Here is a 24,245-nt window from a genome sequence, read left to right as displayed (position 1 = left end):
TAAGTAACTGACTCTTGAGACCTGAGTCCTTCACAACATAATTACATACGACTTCCTTCCCAAGTCCTGGAGTCATTCAAACGTCACTAGGATGTAGGTATGTTTAATGTGGTGCATTCTCAACGGCAAATATTTTGACTTCGCCTACGTCATGCTTCATCACATGATAAAATGTTGTGAAAAGAAGGCCGGATTTCTCTACTATACTATGCCATTGACTCTCCTGTTCACTATGTGGCAATTCCCTCTTGACTTTGAAGAGTCAAAGAGGCTTGAGCCCAGGGACAAGTTCAGTTCCTCTCAAATGAAACTAGCGGGGCTTGAGAAAGATGAGTAGGGAAAATGGTTCTATCCTAGGCAGAAAAGATAGGAAGAAGCCATTGCAAGGGGAGAGGTACCTATTGATGAGGATAGTGATGATGAAGATCAAGAAGACCCTCAAGGCTCTGATGAAGAAGGAGCTAATGAGCCCTTAGGAGGTGAATAAGCTGATCCTCCACTAGACGCAGCTGCTACCCTACCCAATGAGTCATCCACACGAGACATTCTACTCGAGCAGCTTGCCATCTCCCGTTGGATGGAAGCAAAGATGGACACACTCACTCCTCGTGTCGACACGTTGGTCCTCAACTATGAAGACTTGAAGAACAACTTAGCTGAGATCCGTGCTAGTATGGACCTCCTTCCTTGAATACCCCAGGGGTACATACTCCCGGGGCATACCAACCCTTGGATGTGGTGGGGCCTACCACCACAATCATAATCGAATGGCTCTCACTACCCCGGGGTACCATACCCCCGGGGTATTCAATAATCTCTCGTTGCCAAGGGGGACAAATGTGTTAGGACTGTGTTTTAGTTGATGTGTTAGGATAGTGTTAAGTCAGTTAGGACTAGCATAGGCATTCAGTGTCCCTTTTTGTATTATCCATATGCTAGTTGTTTTGTGCCGTCTCAAAGTCGAGATGTACTAATTATCTATGATTGATGTACTAAATATCTATGATTGAATGAATTGACTTATCTTTTATTATATCACTCTCATTACTATTATTATTCATCGTGCTTTAAGTGTATGCATACTGACAGGGGGAGATTGGGAAATCTCAAATGTTCACTCAAAATAACTTGCTTAAATATACTTAACTCATATCTTGTATTCAATGACTAAGCATGCATACATATAACTGTTGTGCTCTAAATAATGCTTATTGATAGGGGAAGTATTTTTTAAATATGTATTCACTTACTTTATAGAACACATCAATGATTTGTCATCATTAAAAAGGGGAATATGGTTGACCTTACGGAATCCTCCTATGGGTAATTTAGTACTTTTGATGATAACAAACCATTTACAGTGTTCAATGTACTAATGTCTACATTGAGTTTTATGATAGATCAACAGGAACATAATAGACGACAAGGTCAAGTCCACACTACAATGATCTCATCACGGATAATGAAGTTGCAATAGACCTCATTTCGAATAATTTCATCAAAGTAACTCAGAATTGATGCAAGGAAGTCTTGGAAGCCATAATAATCATCAATGGGGTAGACAGGTTGGTGAGAGTCTTAGGAACTAAAGTGTAAAGAATCTGTGAGATCATTTAAATCTCAAAGTAGGATCATGCGTCACTCACACACCTTGATTCTTCACCTTCATGTTATTTGAGATGCTATGCATTCATATATTAACTGGTCTTCAGCACTCAATTACAAATTGAACTTAGAGCAGCAAGAAATCAAGACAAAGCACAACTAAGTCGACTCAGTCTCAACTAAGCCGACTCAGTCTTTGTAGAAGTCGACTTGTTTGTGCAGAGAGCAATATTTTCAGGTATGAGAACTACGGATAATCAAGTTGTCCTAATTAATCATCAAGCTGACTTCCCTCTTAACTGAGCCAACTCAATCTCTATAAAAGTCGACTTGTTTAGACATAGGGCATGTATTTTTCAGAGCAAAGGAGAAAGGCAATTAAGCCAACTCAAGATTAAACTAAGTCGACTCAGTCTTGATCTAAGCCGATTGAGTTCACAACTGAGTCGACTTCTGCTGGCAGTCAACAAAAGTTGCTGCAATTTTTTTTGTCTTTTAGTCTATGTCTTACTCTATGCCTTTGCAGTTTCTCACCCATGCGCATTCTGATATATTGGTTGTTCTCTAGCTATATTGAATTGTTTTGTCTTAAAGTCAACAACTATATTGTCTTTGAAAATGACATATGCATCACACATACTTCCAACTAAGAAATCTGCCCAATGCATAGAGTGTTTCCGACCAAAGAAGTCTTTATGTGTCCCAATCATGGAGAAGGTTTTACACCGGCTATTTGACCAAGGAAAAGTCTATATATGCTGATACATGTTGTCTGTAAAAGGTGTGCTTGAGCCTTGTAATACCCCTAATTTTAAAAGGACAGTCCTGGAATTTAATTTAATTATTTATTATATTTTTATTAAATTAATTGATTATTTGTTTGTTTTGATTAATTAATTATTTGCGTATTTGATTTATTTTATTTTTAATTCAGTTAATTGTGTTTTTCTTTCATTAATCGTTTTAAATTGTGTTTTCTTTAATCAATTGCTTAAATTGTATTTTGGTTTGTTTCATTAATTTAAATGTATTTCTCAAGTTTAATTAATTACGTGCTTATGTGAATTCACTGTTTTGGTAATTAGGGTTTCATGTTTTACATCGTGTCTAGGATTGGAGCCGACATATAATTGGTTTAGGCTTTACTTTAGGGTTTGGTTTAGGATTTAAATTAGGGTTTCAATTAAAACCTATAAATACAAAAGTATGGGTTGCCAAGGGTTTTGTTAACCCTATTCACGTAAAAAAAGAATTGTGAGAGACAAAGAAACAGAGAGTAAGTCTGACTAATATACAGAGAAGTTCAAGGAGAAAGGAGTGGAGTGCTTTTGGGTTGAACCAAGAGCACCGGAGGTGGTGAACGGCAGCCTAGGACGTTGACAGGAAATCCAGAGACATTGGTTTACAGTTTTAAAATCTGAAACTGCAGGCAAGTTCTGTTCTTCTCTTTCCTCTGTAATTTGTGTTCTGTGCATGCCTAGGTAGTCTCCAGGGATTAAATAAGGTTTAAAATGGATTAAATAGATGTTGTAACACGTCTTTTATGCATGAGCATACAGTATTTAATTTCATTGTAATAATTGGGTTTGAGTTTACTTAAAGTTACTAGTCGAATTTCTGCTGCCGTTATGTTTAAAAGATTCTGTTAAATCCATGTTGTGGATGTATAACCATGGTTTATGATTTTTTTCTGGGTCTAAGATTTAATCCTAGAACCAGTGTTAAAACAGGGTTGGAGTTTACAGAATTAATCTGTTTTGAAATTGGTTAAATTTTCTAACTGAAAATTCTGTTGTCGTAGTTTTCAAATGGTATGTTCAATTCATGTCGTGGTTGTATACCATGGATTTAGGGTTAATCTAGAAGATTTAATGGAACCCTAGAACATGTATTAAATTATTTACAGAGGCTTGGGTATCGCCAGATGCGAGGAAGATGAAGTGGAAAAACGCAGAACGCGCCGAAAAGAGAGAGAGCAGGCTCTCAAAATAAGAGAGCCAGCTCCCTCACACAAAGAGCCGGCTCCATACTGAAAAGAGCAGGCTCCCTAAGTTAGGGAGCCGGCTCCAACATTTAAAAGAGCAGGCTCAAATTTTATGGAGCCTTCTCTCACCCAAATGCACACAAATTGGACTTTGGGCACTGTATGGACTGTTCAGATGATTACCACTTCGTATAAATTGTTTAATTGATGTCTTGGGACTATAATAGGCTTAATATATTATGGGAAACATTAATCCATGATTAAGCATAAGAATGGAGCAAAATAAATTTAAGGAAAGCGGTAGATTGCAAACTGATTTTCTATTGTCGTTGGTTTCAAATATTGTGTTCAATACATGTTATGGTTGGATGTTAGAGGTTTATGATGTATTTAGGATTAAGATTGAACCTAGAACAAGGATTAAAAACATCACAGAGGGTGTAGGAAAACACCGGAGTTGAAGAAGATGAAGCCGGAACGGACAACGGCATGCAAGGGAGCAAGAGCAGGCTCCAAAAATGGAAAGAGCCAGCTCTAATATTCTTAGAGCAGGCTCTTGGCTGTTTAGAGCAGGCTCTTAGATCCTTAGAGCTAGCTCAATCCATAAAAGAGCAGGCTCAATTTTTCTAGAGCCTGCTCTTGCCCAGAAATCTCAAACAGTGTGATTTTTATGCGTTAATTGGACTGTACAGTACATTAGGACTTCGTTTAACTTATTTTAAGTGTTGTATGGGCTGTTATAAACCTATAATAACATGGTAAAATAATAACTCAAAAATGGATTAAAGGATGGACTATATAAGTAAATAAGACTTAGGGATTGCACACGGTTGGACAAGTTTTATTGGCACTGAAACTTAACAAGGATTGTGTATATGATTTAATTATAAAAATATATCATATTTCCATAGTATTATAAGTATAGTGAATTAACTAAAAATTCCCTATGCTTACCTTGGGTTTAATTGATACTCAAATTTCTATTAACGGTATCAATTCGTGAACTATATTGGAAGATTTGCTAGGTTTATATACCTGAGCTTGGCAAGGCTGTTGTGTATGATTTAAATATATATATAAATCATAATTCTATAGTATTTGAAGTATAAGGAATTAACTGAATTTTCCTATGCTTACCTTGGGTGTAGTGGATACTTAAATTTCTATTAACTATATCAATTCTTGGACTATGATGGAGAATGTGAATGCTTAAATTTATTGTAGCACTTTACATAATTGGAATTGGATTTTAGGGCCGTACTGAATACCTATTATTTATGTCTATGTATTAAATTTATCTTGTGCATATTGTGGAATGTGGTTGATGACTATTTAATAATGGTATGGTCAACTGTGTTAACTGGAGGATTGTATGTACCGGTATGGGACGGTAACATACTAGGTATGGATTAGTTAAAACACTAATCCTACCTAATTTGGAATGAGTTGGATAAATCATAAAAAAAGTTAAGTCCTACTTATATGGATATATATATATATATATATATATATATATATATGAACCGGTATGGGACGGTGTCGTATTAGGGATGGCTTAGTTCAAAATACTAAGACCTACCTATATTGGGAATGGATTAGTTCAAAATACCAAGTCCTACCCAAATTGGATTAAGGTATGGATTAACCATAAAGGTTAAGTCCATCACCTACATGTGTCATATCAATTGTGAATTGAAAGACTTACTACGGTTTCAGGATGGAGTGTTTACATATATCAGACCACTACATAGATGACTGATATTTTGTATAGGGAGTACGGACTTTATATATTTATTTTATATGCCATGGTATGAGCCTGAGTCTCAGGACCATAGTTAGGGTGCGTATATCGCCTAGGATGGATAACTGGACATAGGTGTTGTTCCCTAGTAGGTCTAGGTACTCATGCCCACCTTAGGGTACATATTTTCATGTTGCCTTCTATTCAGGCTGAGACAGACCTACTGGACTAGCGAGCATCCTATAGTGTGTACTATGTACATATATGGACTACGCTAGATATTGTTGAGTCTTCCTAGGATGTATCTGTGTATCGGATTACTGTTTGGATTGTAGTAGATCAGGACTTGCATGTGGGCCTTACCCACTCCTTTATTTTTCAGATGTTCGTCAGTTCCAGGGTTAGAGCTTGAACGTGCAAAGCAGATACAGATATTCATTCCTCCGACTATATAGGAATCTTTTCTATATTAGCTTTAGACTTTATTTCAGTCATTTCAGTTTTGAATTGAGAATATTGATAAGGGGTCCACTGGATGGATTCTCGAGTTGTAAACTTATGGAGTTTTGGATTATCAGATTTGAATGATTTTATTTCAGGGTTTATTAATTTAGTTTCTTCCAGCTATTTAATTTTATTTCTTATTTCACTTTGTATTCCGTGTTCGATTTAAAATACTTTGATTGTTTGATATCCCTCGGGTTTGGGCTCGGATCTGATCAACCCGCGTCTCGGATCCGAGGGGTATCACAAGCCTCAATACATAGAGTTATATTCAAACCATCTCACAAAGCAAAAGTTTAGCCATTTTCCATTCATACACTAAGCTACACTTCTGCTATTACTTCTCTTTCACATTCATATCATTTAGGGAATGAGCTTCACTTGTAATCATTTGATTCTCTAGAGAGTATATTCTGTAATATCAAAGTTGAGAGAGTGAGACAATTGTAAAACACTTTTATATTTCATTGTAAGCCTAAAAAAAGGTGATCTCTTAGCAAAGCTTCTGTAAAAGCTGGTTTGGCCCTTAAGTAAGATTAAGAGAGGTTATCTCTTAGCAAGGAAAAGTTAGGAATTACTTCTAATCAAGGTTTGCTCTCCACCCATAAGGAGGAACCATACTAGATTGGGAGGTCTCAAGAGGGGTCTTGAGCTGAGGAGTAGAAATTTTCGAACCTCGCTAAAATCGCTGTGTCTATGTTTACAATTTCTCTAACTCTTCTCTCTATATTTCAGTTTATACTTGTTGTTATTTACTGATTTGTTTAGCATAATCCTACCAATCTAAAATTGCTTATTTGTGTTAATTGTTTGCTGAAATTGCGTACCTACAAACTTTAAATTTGCCATAGTTGGACAAGGACTCTAATCACCCTCCTCTAGAGTCCATTCTTGGGCAACAAGTCCCTTTTTAGCACAATGTTGGGTCAAAGGTCAATGATTGTTTTGACTCATTTGTGACGGTGAAAGCATGGTGTTGTGCATGGTGACAGTGTGACAGTGTAGGTTTATGTAGTCGTCTAGGGTGACGAGGTGTGTTAGGTAGAGCCAAGTGTCTGATGAAGATTTATGGTTTAATCAATTGATTATTGAAGATTTTGTTTTGGGGATTTATGTCCTGAGTACTTGATAGTAAGCTCTATGATTGAGTGACTTATGTTTATGTAGTGTTCAGAGATCTAGTGTTTAGTCATCTTGAGAGATGTTAAGTATGATGATTACTAAGTAGTGCGATTGGTAATCGCTTGTACGGTCAGGAATGTGTAGGCTTGGACTGGGGACCAACTATGTAGTGGTTTGGGTTCTTTATCTCGGGTTTCACGTATCCTTCAAATGATGAGCTAAAGTCAGATGTCGTGGTGTCCAGTGGTTTTGTGACCACCTTTTTTACGAGTCTCAGAGCTTTGTGTTGATATATAAGGTATGTCTGATGTTGGTTTTAAGATACATATAGAATCCAATGATCTACATGGTAGGATGTTGTGTGACGAGTACCCACATAGGGTGGTGAGCAGTGTGTTACTAGTGGTAGTTGTGTGTGATTTCTTATTAACATCCGGTTTCAAAGACAATAAGGTTTTTGAGCATATAGTCTTGCGGGTTTTGTGAGTTGTTCTTGGGAATGTGTCTGGTTGTCGGCCTCCTCCTTAAGGTGGGTAAATTTCGAGGAAAAAATCTCTTTAAGGAGGGTAGATTGTAATGTCCCAAATTTTTTTGGATTTTTTTATTTTCTGTACCTCGTTTTGCGTGCCACGCAGGTCTCGAGTGCCTTTTCGATCATTTTTTTGAGTTTAGAGTTTTAAGAAATGCATTTTTATTTATTTTAAGTCATTCAGAAGTGAAGGAATTGATTTTAGAATTTTTTGAAAGTCGTGACGATTTTCGGGCATAGGAATTTCTCCTAATTTTGTCATTTATAGTGGAGGGCATTATAGACATTACACACACATATACATACATATATATATATATATATATATGTTAGTATACATCAGTGGAGATATTTTATGGAATTGGATGGCATTCCTTGGGAAGGGAGAGGGTGTAATGACCCGATAATTTTCCTATTTCTCAAATTTTGCAGATATGTTTTTCCTTTGATTTTTCCTTTCTGAGTTCGGGTTTTTGTCAACTTGAGTTGTTTCGAGTACTCGAAATGGTTTTTGAGACTCTTTCCTTTGGATTGACAACGTCTTTGTGAGGGTCGCATCATTTCCACACTTTCATTTTTTCGGCATTTTTCTTTTTTATTTATTTTTCGTCTTTTTCCTGTTTTTGTTTTTCTTCATTTAACCTCAATTTTTGTGCTCGGATTTGGTTCCGGTTTTGCATGCATCAATGATATTTAATTTCCAAGGTATTTGTATTTTTACGTTTGTAGAAAAGCATTCTTATTGCTTACTTTTTTTGTAAAGGGCATGAATGCATAGTTTATTAGAAACATTCTTAATTTTTGGGGTTTTAGTGTAATTAAATTTTGTAATTAATTTTTGTCTTATGGACCATTTTGTAATTTAATTTGGAGGATATTTTCAAGAAGGACCTTTTTACAATTTTCGAAAAGTGTGAATAGTGTCACACCTCCATTGGTCCACTTGTTGGCATCTCATTGGTTCACACTTGGGAGCCTTAGATGATGACATGTGGAGGGTGACGATTCACCCACTTGTTGACCTAGGATAGGTACACTTGTTGGCTTGGATGGTTGACAAGTGTAGGCTTAAGATTAAGCTTAGGATGGATGCTTGGATTAGTGACAAATGTAGGCTCCAAAATTAGTCTTGCATTAGTGTGTGTGAATGGTTGTGTAAGAACACATAGTGAGTGGAGAAATACACTAAAAATTACTTTAAGTATTTTCATTTTATTTTATTTCATCTATTTCATCTCAAACCCTAACCTAGCCACCATTGAAGGAAAGCTTAACCTAGGCTTAAAAACTTGGTTTTGATCTCCTTTCACTTATTATTGACCTTAAAGTTTGGAATACAAAGCTTTGCCTCGCCTTCCTCTACAAAACCCTTGAAGGAATTCTTGAAATTCCATTGCTTCCTTTGGATTCAAGAGAAACAATCATCTTGTGAGGTATGGGATGAATTAGGTTTATAATTTATGTATTTTAATATTTTTGTAGCTTAGAACAATTTGAAAGCATGTCTTTAACATAATTATAAAAAGTGTTGGTAGTAGTACCTTGTATGAAATTAAGTTAAAGCATGATATTGTTAAAGGCCATGACTTGATCTATAGCTTGTATTAGTTTTGAAATCTAGAGAAATTAATTAAATAATTTAATTAATTTTTATTTATATGTTCCTTTGATTTAAATTAAGTTTTGACTTGATATATGTAATGGCCATGATATGTTCTTTAACATATATTAAATTGGAAGCATTTAGAGTTGTTTAAAATCTAGAGATTTAATTATTTTATTTTAATTAAATTCTATTTATTAGTTCCACTTATTTGATTATGTTTTCGACATGATATTAAATTAGATCTTGACATGTTCTTTGACATATATTAATTTGAGAATATTTGGATGAGCTTTGAAAACTTTATTAATTATTTTCTTTGTATGAAATTTAATTCACATAGTTATATCTAGTGTGTAATTAACTTGTAACATGATACTAAATTAGGCCTTGGTATGTTCATTAACATATATTAATGTAAGAATATTTGAATAAGTTTTGAAATTTAGAGATTTTAATTAAATAAATTAATTAAAATTATTTAATGGTTCCATTGATTTAATTATGTTTTTAACTTGATATATGTAATGCGCTTGACTTGTTCCTTAACATATATTAATTTGGAATCATTTGAAGTTAATTTAAAATTTAGAGAAATTAATTAACTAGTTTAATTAATTTTTATTTAATTGTTCTATTCATTTAAATGAATGTTTGACTTGATATATGTAACAACCATGTTATGATCTTTGACATATATTAATTAGGGAATATTTTTATGAGATTTGAAATCTAGAGAAATTAATTATTTTATTTAATTAATTTTTATTTTTATTGCATTAATGATTTAATCAAGTATTTGACGTTGATTGTATGTTTAAATCATGATTTTGGACTTGTATTATATTCATGAAATCATGTTTTCAATATTAAAAAATTATGTTATTATAGCGTGTAATGAATCGCACATTGAATATTCAACATTGTATATATTTGCATGTGTAACGAATCGCACATTGAAGATTCAACATGGTATATGCCATTATAGGCTTGAATCCTTAGGACATGGTTTGTGTGGTTTCACCCTACTTGTGCTTGGTAGGTAGTTTCATGCATTGTACTTGAGTATATGTCATGAACTTGTTGTTTTTGGAAAGCTTGTAAGGACTTGAGTATATGTTACGGTTAGGGTTCGACTCTAGTACGGGAGATAAGAGTTCTCCCTATAATATTAAGTACGCACTAGGTAATACTTTGTGGGTTGTAATTACCCGAAATTACTTGCAAGTGCGTAATACTTTGTGGGTTGTAATTACCCGAATCACTTGCTTGGTCATGAGACCATATGTCCTAGTCTTTCCACTACTTGATTTCGCATTAATTTCAAGTTGTTAATCATTGATTACTTGTAACTTGTAATTTGCTGTGTGCGTTTTCAATTTCATTTAATATACTTGCGCTTTGTATACTTGCTTCGTGTATTTAAACCTCATATAGTATACTTGTGCTTGTATATTTTCTTTACGTATATTTGAATTCCATTAAGTATACTTGCACTTTGTATACTTGCTTCATGTATTTAAATCTCATATAGTATACTTGTGCTTGTATACTTGCTTTATGTGTATTTAAATTCCATTTAGTATACTTATACTTTGTATACTTGCTCCGTATATATTATTTAGTGTACTTATACCTTGTATGCTCACTTTATATGTTTTTCAACTTTGTTTAGTATACTTGTACCTCGTATACTTGTTTCGGTATATTTAAAATTTCATTTAGCATGCTTGTACCTAGTATGCTTACATGTTGCGTATTTCATTTTCAATTGCATGAATATTGTGGTTTATGCTAGAAATACTCTAAGGTAGCTTAGGATGCTCTGTCTCATATGGACATAGATGTTAAGTGGCATGAACCACGTTAGGTTATTTGCATGTTCATCTTTCTACGAGTAACTTTGGTTGCTCACCCTCATTGTTGGGATATTTTTCAGGTACGGAGATCATGTTTTGGGATACACAATATCCCTTAGTTGTCTTGTAAATTTGAAGTACTTTATTCATGCACTTGTTAGCATGAAAAGCCTTATTTTTGGTTTTATATGTCAAAACATGTATATTCGGTTTTAATTATGTAATGTGCACATAAGTGCACCTTTTAGAATGTATTTGACATGTATGTAATGTGGCCAAGGGCCTTTTATTTTTAAGTTACTTCTTTTAAGTATTTTAAGTTTCATGCTTAATTAATGAAATATAGGAAAATACGAAGTTTTAAGTTGTCATTTAAATTTGGATGGTGCAAAGTGTGCCCAAGCACACTCATTAGGACTCTTTTAATAAATTTGAGGTGTGACTAAGGGCCAAACGCCCTTTTCGTTTGCATATATGCATTTTGGTTTCAAATTTTGTTTTTAAAAGTCATTCTAGCCAAATTTCAGGTTTGATAGGTTGTATTTTGCATCGGGCATATTTGGGAGCCGCGGACCATTCCTACACGCTTTAAAAGACTTATTACATTTGTGTACACAATCGTTTTAGCACACAACTTCATATTCGGCCATTTGAACACTTGAAGCAAATTCCATTTTTAGGGTTTTTTTTTTTTTTTTTTTTTCAAAATTGAGCATAAGGGCATTTTGGGGATTTCACATCAAAATTAAAATTTTCTTTTGACATATTCAGCTATAAAACATTATTTTAAGGGCAGTTTCTTCTTTGTATTTTTCCAAAAAAAATCATCTAAGGGTCCAAAATTACTCTCTGTTTAGGTAAAATCAGCAAAATCAGCTGCTGTCAGCCAAGCCTTGGCCGCATGCGTAAGGGGGCTGCCTTGGTGCCCTCTTTGCCGCGTCGACTTCCAAATTTGTTTTTGCCCATTCTTGTTCTTCCGGATTCTAAATCAAGTGATTTTTGAGTCTAACTTTATTAATTTTTCGTCGTCTATCCAATGATGTGCTTGGTAGCACCCAAATCTTTCTAAAAATTACCATTTTGCCCCTAAGACTAAACTTCTCTGTTTTTAAAACGTCGCTTCCACTTGTTTTCCTTTTGTTTTATGTGGCTTCATGGGAAGTCATGTTTATGTCTTAGGGATGACGTACATCTCTTGAGACTTGGTTTCCATGTGAAAAGACCATTTTGACCTTGGGGCCATACTTGATCTATTTTTGAACTTTTACTTCCGCGTTCATTCTCGTTGCGTTCCATAATCTCATGGAAGGTTACTTTGGCATCTTAGAGATATATTGCATTTCTAGAGACTTGGTTTCTATTTTTGCTTCCGCATTTCAGATCCACTTCAGGTCATCCTTTGGATCATCATAGGACGCACTAGCTTGAAAAACCAGGGCCGTCATAGAGGGCAAATGAGTAACTTTGCCAAAAAACTACTAACCACCAAAGGGTGACACTTGGTACAAGGAGAACCAAGAGTTCATTTTTAAGACTTGCCAAACCCCCCTCTTTCTTCTCATTTTTTGCCCTTCACTTTCTCTCTCTAGTCTTTCTCCTTCTTTTTTTACAATTACAAATATACATATATCTTCATACTTTAACTCAATCTTTGAGCTAGTTAAGGTGGGATTCAAACTTAGAGCAAGAAGGCAAACTTACTCTACTCTTTAAGAGCTCTCATTTGAGACCACTCTTACTACCATTTGGGGGATTTCAAAAATTGGAGGCTTAAAGGGCATGTTTGGTTTGCTACATGAAGGTAGGGATTTCTAATGCCTCAAAATTTGCCTTTTATTGAACATTCTTACTTTGATCTCTTGAAAATTCATTCTTGAATGTCAATTTGTGAAATAAGGTGGCTATGTGTTAATATTATGAAAGCATATTAGTGTAGACACTTGTCAATTTGTGAAATAAGGTGGCCCTGGAGAGATACTTGTCAATATACACTGCTTTCTGCAGCTGTGACTGTAAACACTTGATCAAATTGTGAAGAAGAGCAATTCAATACAATGTACTATCACAAACAAGTGTATTATGATATAATACAAGTGTAAAAAGACTTAATTGCCCCTGAAAGACTCTATAGCAAAATATCAACTTTTGTACAAGGGCTTGTGACCCTAATTAGCCTACAGTATGAACTTTCAACACAATGTACCTTACTTAGGCCATTTGAATAGTCTTCTCAACAATGTGGAATGACCAAGCTTCCCTTGTAGATCAATGTAATGCACTGTGCATGCCAGAATTGGTTGAAACATAATGAAGTTGACATGTGATAGTCTTTTTTACATTTAAAGGGCAAACCCTAATTCAAAAGTGGGACCAACAGTTCGTTTTATCCAAACAGTGGATTTGGAATTGGGACTTCCAATCCCAATTCCAAAGCTTCCAATATTGTGCTGCCAAACGTACCCTAAAATATCTTCTTTAATTACCGATAATAGCTATATTTCTTTATTTTGACTAGCAAGTAAGTGGATAAACTTTATGAAAATAAACGTATTGGATTTCAAAATTAATGATATTTAAGTCAATTGGCCAAATAAACTGACTAAAATAAATCTATAGCATAAAAATAAGGTTTTGTTTGAAAAAATTATATGGGTCGTGATAGATGGACCGATGACTTTTGCCGATTGGTTTGGCAAAATAGCCGTGCAGTCCAAGTACGTAGCTTTAATAATAATAATAAAAAATAAAAAATAAAAAATAATACACGCCCTGACAAACACTCTCTCTGTCTCTTCTCTCTCTCTCTCTCTCTCAAGTCTCAACACAACTTTCTCTCTCATTCAATTGCCCAGAGATCAGAGATAAGTCTTTCTCTCAATCTGTTTCTCTCTCTCACACATAAACAGAACACATCAGTCAGCAGTTCATGGAAAATCTGACCTCTTTGAAGAACCTCACTGTTGTTTCTTTGAGAAGTAACTATTTTTCCAATTACATTCCGGGTGGGTTTGATTTCGATGAAGTGTTAGATCTGTCTTCCAATATGTTTAATGAGTCATTGGCTGTTGATTTCGGTAGGCAGAGTTTGAGATATTTGAATCTATCTTACAATATGCTTTTTGGGTCACTTTCACCGCAATCCGTGAAGAATATCCCGGCAAACGTAACAATTGATCTCTCCTTCAACAATCTCACCGGCGAAATCCCACAATCCATGGCCTTAGATAATCAGAAAACAGAGTTTTTCACCGGAAACACAGATTTCTGCGGCAAACCACTCAAGAAGCTTTGTATAATCCCTTCAACGCTCTCAACTCTGTCTAATGTCATAACAAACAACACTTCTCCGGTAATTGCGGTCATACCCAGAACAATTGACTCCACTCCAGTAACAAATTCACCAAATGGGTCTCCGAATTCTCCTAATCAACAACAGAGGGGGCTAAATCCAGGGACAATTGCAGGGATTGCAGTTGGGGATTTAGCAGGAATTGGCATTCTCGCTATGATATTCCTTTATGAGAAAAGGGTATCAAAGAAGACCCTTCAATGGCGAAGGATTCCAAAGCTCTCATGACCTGGTCGTGTCTGAGAATCACAAACGGTGAAGAGACATCGTTCCATCACAGCCAGCCCATCACCACCGCCTGTCAGATCATCCTCAGCGACTTCACCGGCCGAGTTCTCCACATCCGATCCCGTCACCGCCACTGCACTGACGTTCCGTGCTCTCTGCACCATCTTTGCTCACTGGTCCATTCCGTCTTCGTCCTCGCCAGCCTCTGTGCAACAATCTTGTCCCACTGATCTCACAGACCCAACTGATACGGAAAAAATGGGTTTGTTAGAAAGAGAGAGCGAGAGAGAGGAGAGAAAAATCGAGGGACGTACAACTGTACTGCCACGTGGACAGCCACCTGTTTCTGCCTAAAAAATGTGTAAAAGTCATCGGCCCAAATATCATTTTCCAAATTATATATATATATATATATATATATATATATAGAGAATTAGGAGTCTTAAATCACAAATTGATCTACTTTAAAAGTTAACTTTTTATTTTTATTTTGATTGAATTAAAAAAAATAATTATAAATACATTTAGACTTATTGTTATTATCCAAAATATCCTCCAAACTATGTATTTGTATTTTAAAAAATGCTTGGATCCCTTCAGCGCTATTTATAAAGACTCTTTCTAGTGATTAAAAACAATTATACTTCTTACAATGTTTAAATTTAAATCCCTTATTTGAATTCAAACATTCTTATTTGAAACTTCTCCCTTCTTCAAAAAAACACATTCTTATCCACAAAGTGAGGACTTCTAATGACGCAGCATCATGATCAAAGTCTGCTTTACCATTTTGTTGGCTATATTACTTTGTTTCTAACCAAAACAACATCAATCAGCTATCGCCATGTCGCCAATTAAAATTAATGTTGAGGTGCAAATACTTATAAGAGTTGCCAACAATTTCACTTTTAAATAAAAGTCTTTAAGGATAACAATATTCAATTTTTATCACTAAAAATACACATTCTTTCTTCCAATCAACTAATGACATGCAATTGAATTAAATTTTTTTCCTCTAATCAGTCAACACCATATGTCCGAATTAAAAATTAAATTTAGGATGCAAACAATTACACAACAATTTTGATTAAATGTACTTGACAATTATAACAATTAAATTTGCAGAGAAATGAAAGTGTAGATGAGACTGCAAAATCGATATTTAATCATTTGATTGAAATAATTTTAATGGGTATTGCATTACATCCAACCAAGGCTAGATTTGTTCAATTACAAAATACACAAGTCAGTATACAAGGTATTTTAGAGAATAAATCAGAATAGTCATTTCTCTGCAATTAAGTTTTAAATATGATGACTATTCATATTTTAAATATGATGACTTCATTTTTTTTTATTTTCTGATCACTCTAAAGTAATTTTGTTTATAATTGATCACTGAAATCCTACATTTTATTAATCAACTTACTTAAGGCCTCTTTAGTACACGTTTTGTTTTTAGTATTTTGTTTTTGTCGGTTACTGTAACAATGAACAATGTAAAATACATATTTAAACGTTTTGTAAATAATGGTCAAAAATCAAAATATGAAATTAATATTTTGATGTGTTTCCGCACTGTACCGTTTGGTAACCAGAATTATTAAGTTTTTTATTTTTTTAAGAACTCTTAAATGAAAATTTTAAACTAACCATTATATTTTTCAAACTTAAAAAACTTTAAACTAAACATATTTTCATATTTTTACAACAAATAGATGTTACCAAACATGTTTTCAATTACATTTCAAAATATTTTATAATGAAACACTTATTTTATTTCGAATTAAAATAAAATGTGAAAAACAAAATACATCCCAAATAAGTCCTTAGACATTTAAGAGAAGTTGAGGCTATTATAGGCAGTTTCACTTAGTTTAAATAACCAAATATGTACTTGACATGTGTTCCATGACTCCATTTTCTCATCAATGAAACGTGTATCACAGCTTTTCTTTTTCCTCTAGAGAATCATTATTGAACATGAAAATGATGTTGGAAATAAAACAAAAAAGAAAAGGGCAATCAAATTTTAATAATTAATTAGCATTTGGTCATATATAACTCATACAACTCTATGAACTTTATAAATCAAAATTACGAAGGAGTGACTCATGCTGACCAATGTTCCACGAGAAACATAAATGATACTATCAAAAGGCATTTCTATGGTGACCAATGTTCCACGGGAAACCAATGAAACACTAACAAAGATATTTCTTTGTGGAAGAGAGAGATTGGCATAGAAAAATCGCCCATTTTGGTAGTACTTCCCTACTTGCATTTTCTCACGCTTTGTGGAACATAATGATGTTATGGAAATCAAGTGTCCTGAAAGAAAATAAATTTGCCACTCATTTGGATTTACAATTTCATCAAAAATAATTATAATAATAATAAATAAAATAAATATTTTAATAATAAAATTATTATGTGTTCAACTGTCTTTACTTGAAATTGAAGAGGAAAATAAATGAATAATATTTAGATTCTCATTAGTGAGGATTCACACCATATTAATCGCTATGTGAACCAATAATAAATGGACACATCATATTTTAATTATCAAATTTAGATGGTAATCAAATCACCATATCTCATTTGGTAAGTGTTCGGGTATCTACTCCATCATATGTGAACTGATAATAAATGAACACATCATATTTTAATTATCAAATTTAGATGGTAATCAAATCACCATATCTCATTTGGTAAGTGTTCGGGTATCTACTCCATCATACATGTTCATTTATTATTAGTTTACATCAGCGGTTAGTATGGTGTGGATGACCTATATATTATTTAATATATATATATATATATATATATATATATATATATATATATATATAATGTTGGCCTATCATGCATGTTGAAATAATTGAGCTAGTTATTTAGGGAGAAAAAAAGATTAAGTGAGCAAAGTGTAGAGGGAAATATATAATGTTGGCCTATCATGCATGTTGAAATAATTGAGCTAGATATTTAGGGAGAAAAAAAGATTAAGTGAGCAAAGTGTAGAGGGAAGAACACTAATATTTTATCCCACTTGATTAGGATTAGAATGATTAGGATTAGAATGGTCAGAGTATCTAATTAATCATATCTCATATCTGATTAATGGTTTCCAAATGGCCGTCCTCTTTTTAAGGACTGATAAATAAAGTTTTATATATTTTGGTTAAAATAATTCTGATAAATAAATTAAAAAATAATGAAGAGAGTTGAAAATTAATGGTGTATTTGAAGAAAAATTTAGTTGAGGTCATTATAACGTGTAAGCACATCTGAATTATATGTGTAAGCGTGTATTTGTGACAATAAACAATAAAATCGGTAAGCGCAACTAAGTTTTTTTTGATGTACTTCATATTTTTGTATATACAGCATTGGTAATTTACAAAGTAAAGTTTATACATAGGGAAGATTATGAAAATCAATTGAATTCCGTGATCGCAGGCAATAAAATCCAATTCCAAAATATTGTTAAAAATTGCAATATTTCAGCCTATTGATGGTGCCTAATAAGGACATTGAGAACAAACGTCTATAAAGCCAAAGAATAAATTAGTTGTATGAATAAAGTATTCAAATGAAGACTAAGACCACATAATGTTGTTTAGGTTGTTAGTCAAACCAATATTACTAGTTTGTGTTTTTTTTTGTTTTTTTTTTTTGAGACATTATTTGACTAGGAAAACCAAATCAGTCGAGTGGGTAGGAATTGGATATAAATGTACAAAGTAGAGAGAAACTTTATGAAACATTCCTAGCTAGCTAGCCCTCAACACATAACAATGACCTTGCTTTCACTTCTGTTTCAATTGATTTCTTTGTTACTTTCCTTTTTAATCTCCTCATCCACCACCGTCGTATCTTCAACTTCACCATATAAGATACCAAGGCTCAGTGTAATCCTACAAGAACCTGATACACAACCACCACCAATCTCAGAAGACTTCGAAACCTTTTTTTACGACCAAACACTGGATCACTTCAATTACAGACCCGAAAGCTATGCCACTTTCAAACAAAAATATGTAATCAATTCTCAGTATTGGGGTGGCGCCAAGGAGCGCGCGCCAATCTTCGTTTATTTTGGTGCCGAGGCTCCATTGGATGGTGACATACCTTTAGTTGGCTTTCTAACCGATCATGCCCCTCATTTTAAAGCTCTCTTAATCTATATAGAGGTACACTACTAAATCCATCACCTCTTTATCTTAAAACTATTTTGAGTGTGAATATATATCTATATATTTATTAAACTCTGACAATATTGGTCATGATCAGCATCGTTATTATGGAATATCAATTCCATTCGGATCAATGGAAGAAGCGATGAAAAATGATACTACTCGCGGTTATTTCAACTCAGTCCAAGCAATAACAGATTATGCAGAGATAATCATATATCTCAAGAACAAATTCTTTGCTCAGGAGTCTCCTGTTATTGTCCTTGGAGGATCTTATGGAGGAAGTAAGCATCTATGATAATATTGACCACGTATATATATATATATACACACACATCATTTTTTTCTCTTTATTCCCATACTATATACTATTTTCCAATTCAAAATTTTCAGTGATTGCATCGTGGTTTCTGCTGAAGTATCCCCACATCGCCCTCGGAGCTCTAGCTTCATCAGCACCCATCCTTTACTTCGATGATATCACTCCTCAAAACGGGTATTATGCAATTGTCACGAAGGATTTCAAGGTATTAATTAAAATTAAATTTCACAATTGTTTATTTTCTTAATTTCAACCATGAGCCATTCAAGTGATATTGGTACGATGAAGTGCTGCAGGAAGTCAGTAAGAGTTGCTATCAAACTATACTAAAATCATGGTCTGAAATCGATAAAGTCGCCTCTCGGCAAAATGGTCTTTCAGTTCTTAGCCAGAGATTCAAGACTTGCTCGTAAATATATACCCCATATATATAGTTTTTCACTAACTCTTTTTTCCACTAATTTACTTGTATAATTTTCTTGTCAAAGAAATGAATGACTTTCATATTGGTTCAGGCAGTTAAAGAGATCGCTTGAGCTCAAGGACTACTTAGAAACCATTTATGCTGTTGCAGCTCAATATAATCATCCACCAACATATCCGGTTACCGTTGTCTGCGGTGGAATTGATGGAGCATCTGAGGAAACTGATATTCTTGGCCGGATTTTTGCCGGTGTCGTTGCTTATAGAGGGAATCGATCATGCTATAATACCACTGTAACCCCTAGTCAAACAAGTGTGGGGTGGAGATGGCAAGTAAGTTGCATCCGGACTATGGAATTTCATAGTTGGTTTAGTTTTTAAAAAGCAATTTTCAAGAATTCAAAAATAAAAAATAAAAATAAGAGAGAGAGAGAGCCAAAGAAAAAAGAAAAACGGATAATTAAAAATTGTTATCTGAAAACCTTAATTATTTTAACTAAGTTTATTTTTTATTTTTTAAAATTTTTTTTTTACAGTATTAAAATTTTCTGTTCTGTTTTCAGGAATCGAAATAAAGAAATTGAACCAAACAGATTCAAAACAACTAATTATAATTATCTTTTATTGAATTATTGTTTAGTGTATTTAAACATCTAATGAAATGGTGATGCTTTTTAAATTATTGGTTGGTGCATTTAGACATGTAGTGAAATGGTGATGCCCATTGGTCGTGGTAGCAATGATACTATGTTCCAACCTTCACCTTTCAATTTAAATGACTTCGTCAACAAGTGCAAGGATTCGTATGGCGTCCCACCAAGACCTCATTGGGTCACAACCTATTACGGAGGCCATGTATGTACTTTTGTTTGATTTTTTCTTAATTATTTATAGACTTATTAAATAAGTATTAGAAGTTATGATATTCATTTTCATGGCTCATTGTAGGATATAAAATTGGTTCTCCAAAGGTTTGCCAGCAACATCATTTTTTCCAATGGACTGAGAGATCCGTATAGTAGTGCCGGGTATTTGAAAAAGACATTTTTATTTTTCATTTTTTTGTTAATTAAAAAATAAAATCAATCAATTAGTTTAATTGACCTAATATGCTAATTTTCTCTTCTCTGATCCATCACAGGGTATTGGAGGACATATCTGACTCTCTCCTTGCCATCTATACAGCAAAAGGTATTTATGGACATTATCAATCAGACCAAACAATTTATAGGGCTGGCTCAGATTGCATGCATAATTAATACACAGAGAGAAGATCGAGATGATATTCATCTATGCATATATTTATGTATAATAGGAGAGACATAGTTTCTGAAAGAAAAAAAAAAATAGGAGAGGCTTAAAATATTATATAAAAATATATCTTATAATAATGTTTATATATCAGAAACATAGTGCAATTAAGCATATATATATATATATATATGCATGAATACTTACCCATCTAGGTTTAAAATAGTATTAATATTTCAAGAGATTTACACTATATGCTTAATTTGCAGGATCTCATTGTTTAGACATACATGGAGCAAAGGAAACCGATCCAAATTGGTTGGTCAAGCAACGACAGATGGAAATCAAGATCATTGAAGGATGGATCACAAAGTACTTTGCTGATCTTCATGCAATCAAGAAATAGAACATCAATTGTTGAGCATTTTAGTAATAATAGGGAAATAATGTTGGTGTAGAACAAAATTAAACCATGTAGCCTATATATGTATCCAATTAACTGTCACCTCAAATTCATTGTGATACAAAAGTCTCCTCTGCTGCTGCTGCTGCAAATGATATTGTTTGGGAAGTTTTAAACTTCTTTTATATTGGTCTTGCTGATTTCCTTGCTCTTTTTGATGTGGTGTAATGAAGCTTTGCTGGTGGATTTGTTGCTGATAGAAGTTTGGCTGCATATCTGGTTTGAGTTCAGCTAGAATGGAAGGTCATGACATCAGTTTTTATGTATTTTGAAAAGAATTTTCTAGTGCAGCATGGTCTGTTTAAAGGTCTTCATGAGCTGTTTTAGTCCGTTTAGGTTTACTGCTATGTAAATGGAGTCCATTTACTACTTCTTCTTCCTTTTTTTTTTTTTTTTTTTTTTTTTTCCTGCTGGGGAGTTCATCTCCTATTTGTAATTGTATTACTTTTTCTTTATATATAAATAAAAAACACACCATTCACGAAGAAAAATAAAAATAAAAAAAACATTATAAGGTTTAAAAAAACACTTCACAATTATGTGGAAAGTGGCAAGTTGAGCGGAAGGCTTCTTACTTTTCCCTCACGAAGTTGGCCCCTAGTCTTTGGAACCCATCATGATTGCCCCTCACTACTGCTCAGTTATATACATTATTATTCATGGTCAAAACCGTCTCATCAAATTTGAGTAGGAAATTAAGTATTAAAATAATGGACCAAATATTGGATATTTCTTTGCAGATGGTAAAAGTTGGACTTGAGATATGAAATGATTGAGAGTTGATAATCTCTTTGTTTGAAAATTTGGTCAAGTTAGTCATGTTAGGGTCACACTATTTCATTTATTGGGGTTATATTTTGTTTTAGGGTAAAGTGCATTAAACCCCCTGCAACTATACTCCAAATGCAACTAACCCCCCTATACTACAAATAACCTCCTTCAACTATGGTTTTTGTTTAGTCTTGGGACAGAGAGTGTTATTCCGTTTTCCTTCCTTCACCGGAAATTCATAAAGTCCATTTTGCCCTTTAAGTGAAAGTGTGGTGTTTTAGGCTGAGATGTAAGTTTTAAATTGGTGAAATTATGTGGGACCCCTTTATCACAACATCCACTAAAATGTCAACACCTAGCCAACCTTATCAACATAACTGATACCCAATCTTATCTCTCCCCTCACCATACCCATACATACATACATACATACATACATATATATATTTTTTTCATAGGTCACTTCTTGTAAAGAAGATGAACAATATTACAAAATATATATATATATATATATCACTCGTTAGCTTGTATAATTATTCGACAATTGAAGGATTTTCAGAGTTTGCATAACAATGACAGATGACTGCATCAGATTCAGCAACAGTGATGGTATTTTATTGTGGATTGAGATTGAGCTTCAAGATTGGGCAACTGTATTATTATTTTTTTTAGAGACCCACTCTTACTATACGTCTCTCTCTCTCTGAAATTGTTTGGTGAGGGCTAACCTGAAACTTGCAGGAGAAGAGAATGTTGGTGAAGACTGAGCTTCAGAATGTTATTTCGACGAAAAGACCCACCGACATGGCTATTGTAGCGGCGGTGGTGTCAATTAAATTTATGTTATATTAGTTTGTTGATGGGTGGAGAATTTTGCGATGGGTTTGCTTGATGATCGGTGATAAAACAGGTTTTCTGATTGAGTTGCTTGTGATTGTCTTTGCTTTCGATTCGGTTTTGCAAAGAGTTTGGCGATGGGCTTAGAATTTTGCGATTGGGTTTGGTGATCGGTGATAAAATATTCATGGCGGTTTTTCGATTGGATTTACTTTTGATTGGGTTTTGCAAATCAGTTCTTTGTGATTGGGTTTGGTGATGGTTAAGAATTTTGCGATTGGGGTTAAAATTTACGATTGGGTTTGCTTGTGATTGGGGTTGAGAATCAGTTATGTTACTGTTAAAATCAAATTTCTCTATCTTCTGGATGAAAACTTGCCATGAATATGGACTGGTATGTGTACACGACCTATATATAGAGAGAGAGAGAGAGAAAGAAGTTCCATTAAACAAAATTAAATGATGTATACATATATAGGCAGCTATAGAGGAACTCATTCTCTGTAAAACATACAATATATATACATATACATATATATATATATATATATATATATATATATATATAAATATGTATATATATTGGCAGATATAGATATACTCCACAGATCGACGAGGAAGAAGGACAAAACGTTAGGGCGTGTTGCATATTAGTTGTGTTCAAATGTCTTTAAAGGTCATTATGGTCTTTTACATTCCATAAGGGCTCTATGGTCATTTAGAAAAATATGGGCTATCACGTGCAAGGCATATGTTAGAAGTCCATCGGCCGGTTGCCGGATTAGGTAAAGTGCAACAAACAACATAGTTTAAAGGGGTTTTATGCTACTTTAGAATTTTAGGGGTTTTTTTTGCTTATGGGGTATAGTTGAGGGTGGTTTATTACACTTTACCCTATTTTTTTTTTATGGAATCCGCATTGCTATAAATACATCCTGATATACTCTATATTTTAGACATGTCAGTGTTTATATTATTGTTATTTTAAATGTGTGCGCGATTACAGTTGTTCTTCATTATATATAATAGAGAGATTCCATATTCAAAACGAGTTTTTAAGATACACTGGTGTATATAGGTTCATTACTCATGATGCATGTACATATTTATTAGGTTCATGTGAATCATGTTATTTATTTATTTATTTATTTTTATTGCGTGGACCCATCTAGGAGCAGAGCCATAAATATTTTTCAGGATACGTATTGTTTATATATAAATCAATGTTAAGGATATATATATATAGATAGGTTGTTATAATTAAAGAGAAATATATTTTTGGAATGAGATAAATTAATAAGGACAATACTTGCCTACTCATTGGTGAGTAGGAAGTATATGCTTACTTTGATATTTTGCAAAATTGGTAGAATATGGGTCCCTACAATATAAAATAATAAAAATTAAAAGGTTTGATAAGTTATTCGGATTAAACCCATTATGATCCAAATCTAACTC

At 33.7% G+C, this 24,245-nt stretch overlaps 2 protein-coding genes across 3 annotated transcripts; both read left to right on the top strand.

Moving 5' to 3' along the window:
- Nucleotides 1–13,873: 13,873 nt before the first annotated feature.
- On the top strand, nt 13,874–14,878 carry LOC132305043 (probable LRR receptor-like serine/threonine-protein kinase At4g37250). Its single transcript, XM_059802729.1, has 2 exons — nt 13,874–14,476; nt 14,558–14,878. Exons 1-2 carry the CDS (start codon nt 13,874–13,876, stop codon nt 14,876–14,878), a joined length of 924 nt encoding a protein of 307 aa, XP_059658712.1.
- A 3,371-nt stretch (nt 14,879–18,249) lies between these two features.
- Nucleotides 18,250–21,576, top strand: LOC132303382 (uncharacterized). 2 transcript variants are annotated; one of them, XM_059800622.1, is made up of 9 exons: nt 18,250–18,717; nt 18,818–19,004; nt 19,114–19,247; nt 19,339–19,451; nt 19,558–19,798; nt 20,264–20,320; nt 20,414–20,493; nt 20,607–20,656; nt 20,986–21,576. In XM_059800622.1, exons 1-9 carry the CDS (start codon nt 18,322–18,324, stop codon nt 21,120–21,122), a joined length of 1,395 nt encoding a protein of 464 aa, XP_059656605.1. In that variant the 5' UTR covers nt 18,250–18,321; the 3' UTR covers nt 21,123–21,576. The 2 variants fall into 2 exon arrangements, with proteins under 2 accessions (XP_059656605.1, XP_059656604.1); XM_059800621.1 differs by having other exon boundaries at nt 20,165–20,320.
- Nucleotides 21,577–24,245: the final 2,669 nt, after the last annotated feature.

This window comes from Cornus florida, unplaced genomic scaffold (assembly GCF_030987335.1).
Source record: "Cornus florida cultivar Cherokee Brave unplaced genomic scaffold, ASM3098733v1 CherokeeBrave_3.0.0_Hap2_Chr04, whole genome shotgun sequence".
NCBI classification, from domain to species: domain Eukaryota; kingdom Viridiplantae; phylum Streptophyta; class Magnoliopsida; order Cornales; family Cornaceae; genus Cornus; species Cornus florida.
The sequence above is the reverse complement of the archived record's forward strand: the minus strand, read 5'-3'. Positions and strand labels throughout refer to the sequence as shown.

What these genes read in the sequence shown, in the direction of transcription:
- LOC132305043 (XM_059802729.1), top strand. Translation starts at nt 13,874, where the DNA reads ATGGAAAATCTGACCTCTTTGAAGAACCTCACTGTTGTTTCTTTGAGA. An exon ending in TATTCCTTTATGAGAAAAGG is followed by an intron (nt 14,477 to 14,557) that starts GTATCAAAGAAG and finishes CAAACGGTGAAG; the next exon opens with AGACATCGTTCCATCACAGC.
- LOC132303382 (XM_059800621.1), top strand. Translation starts at nt 18,322, where the DNA reads ATGACCTTGCTTTCACTTCTGTTTCAATTGATTTCTTTGTTACTTTCC. An exon ending in CAACCTATTACGGAGGCCAT is followed by an intron (nt 20,321 to 20,413) that starts GTATGTACTTTT and finishes GGCTCATTGTAG; the next exon opens with GATATAAAATTGGTTCTCCA. An exon ending in TGCCATCTATACAGCAAAAG is followed by an intron (nt 20,657 to 20,985) that starts GTATTTATGGAC and finishes CTTAATTTGCAG; the next exon opens with GATCTCATTGTTTAGACATA.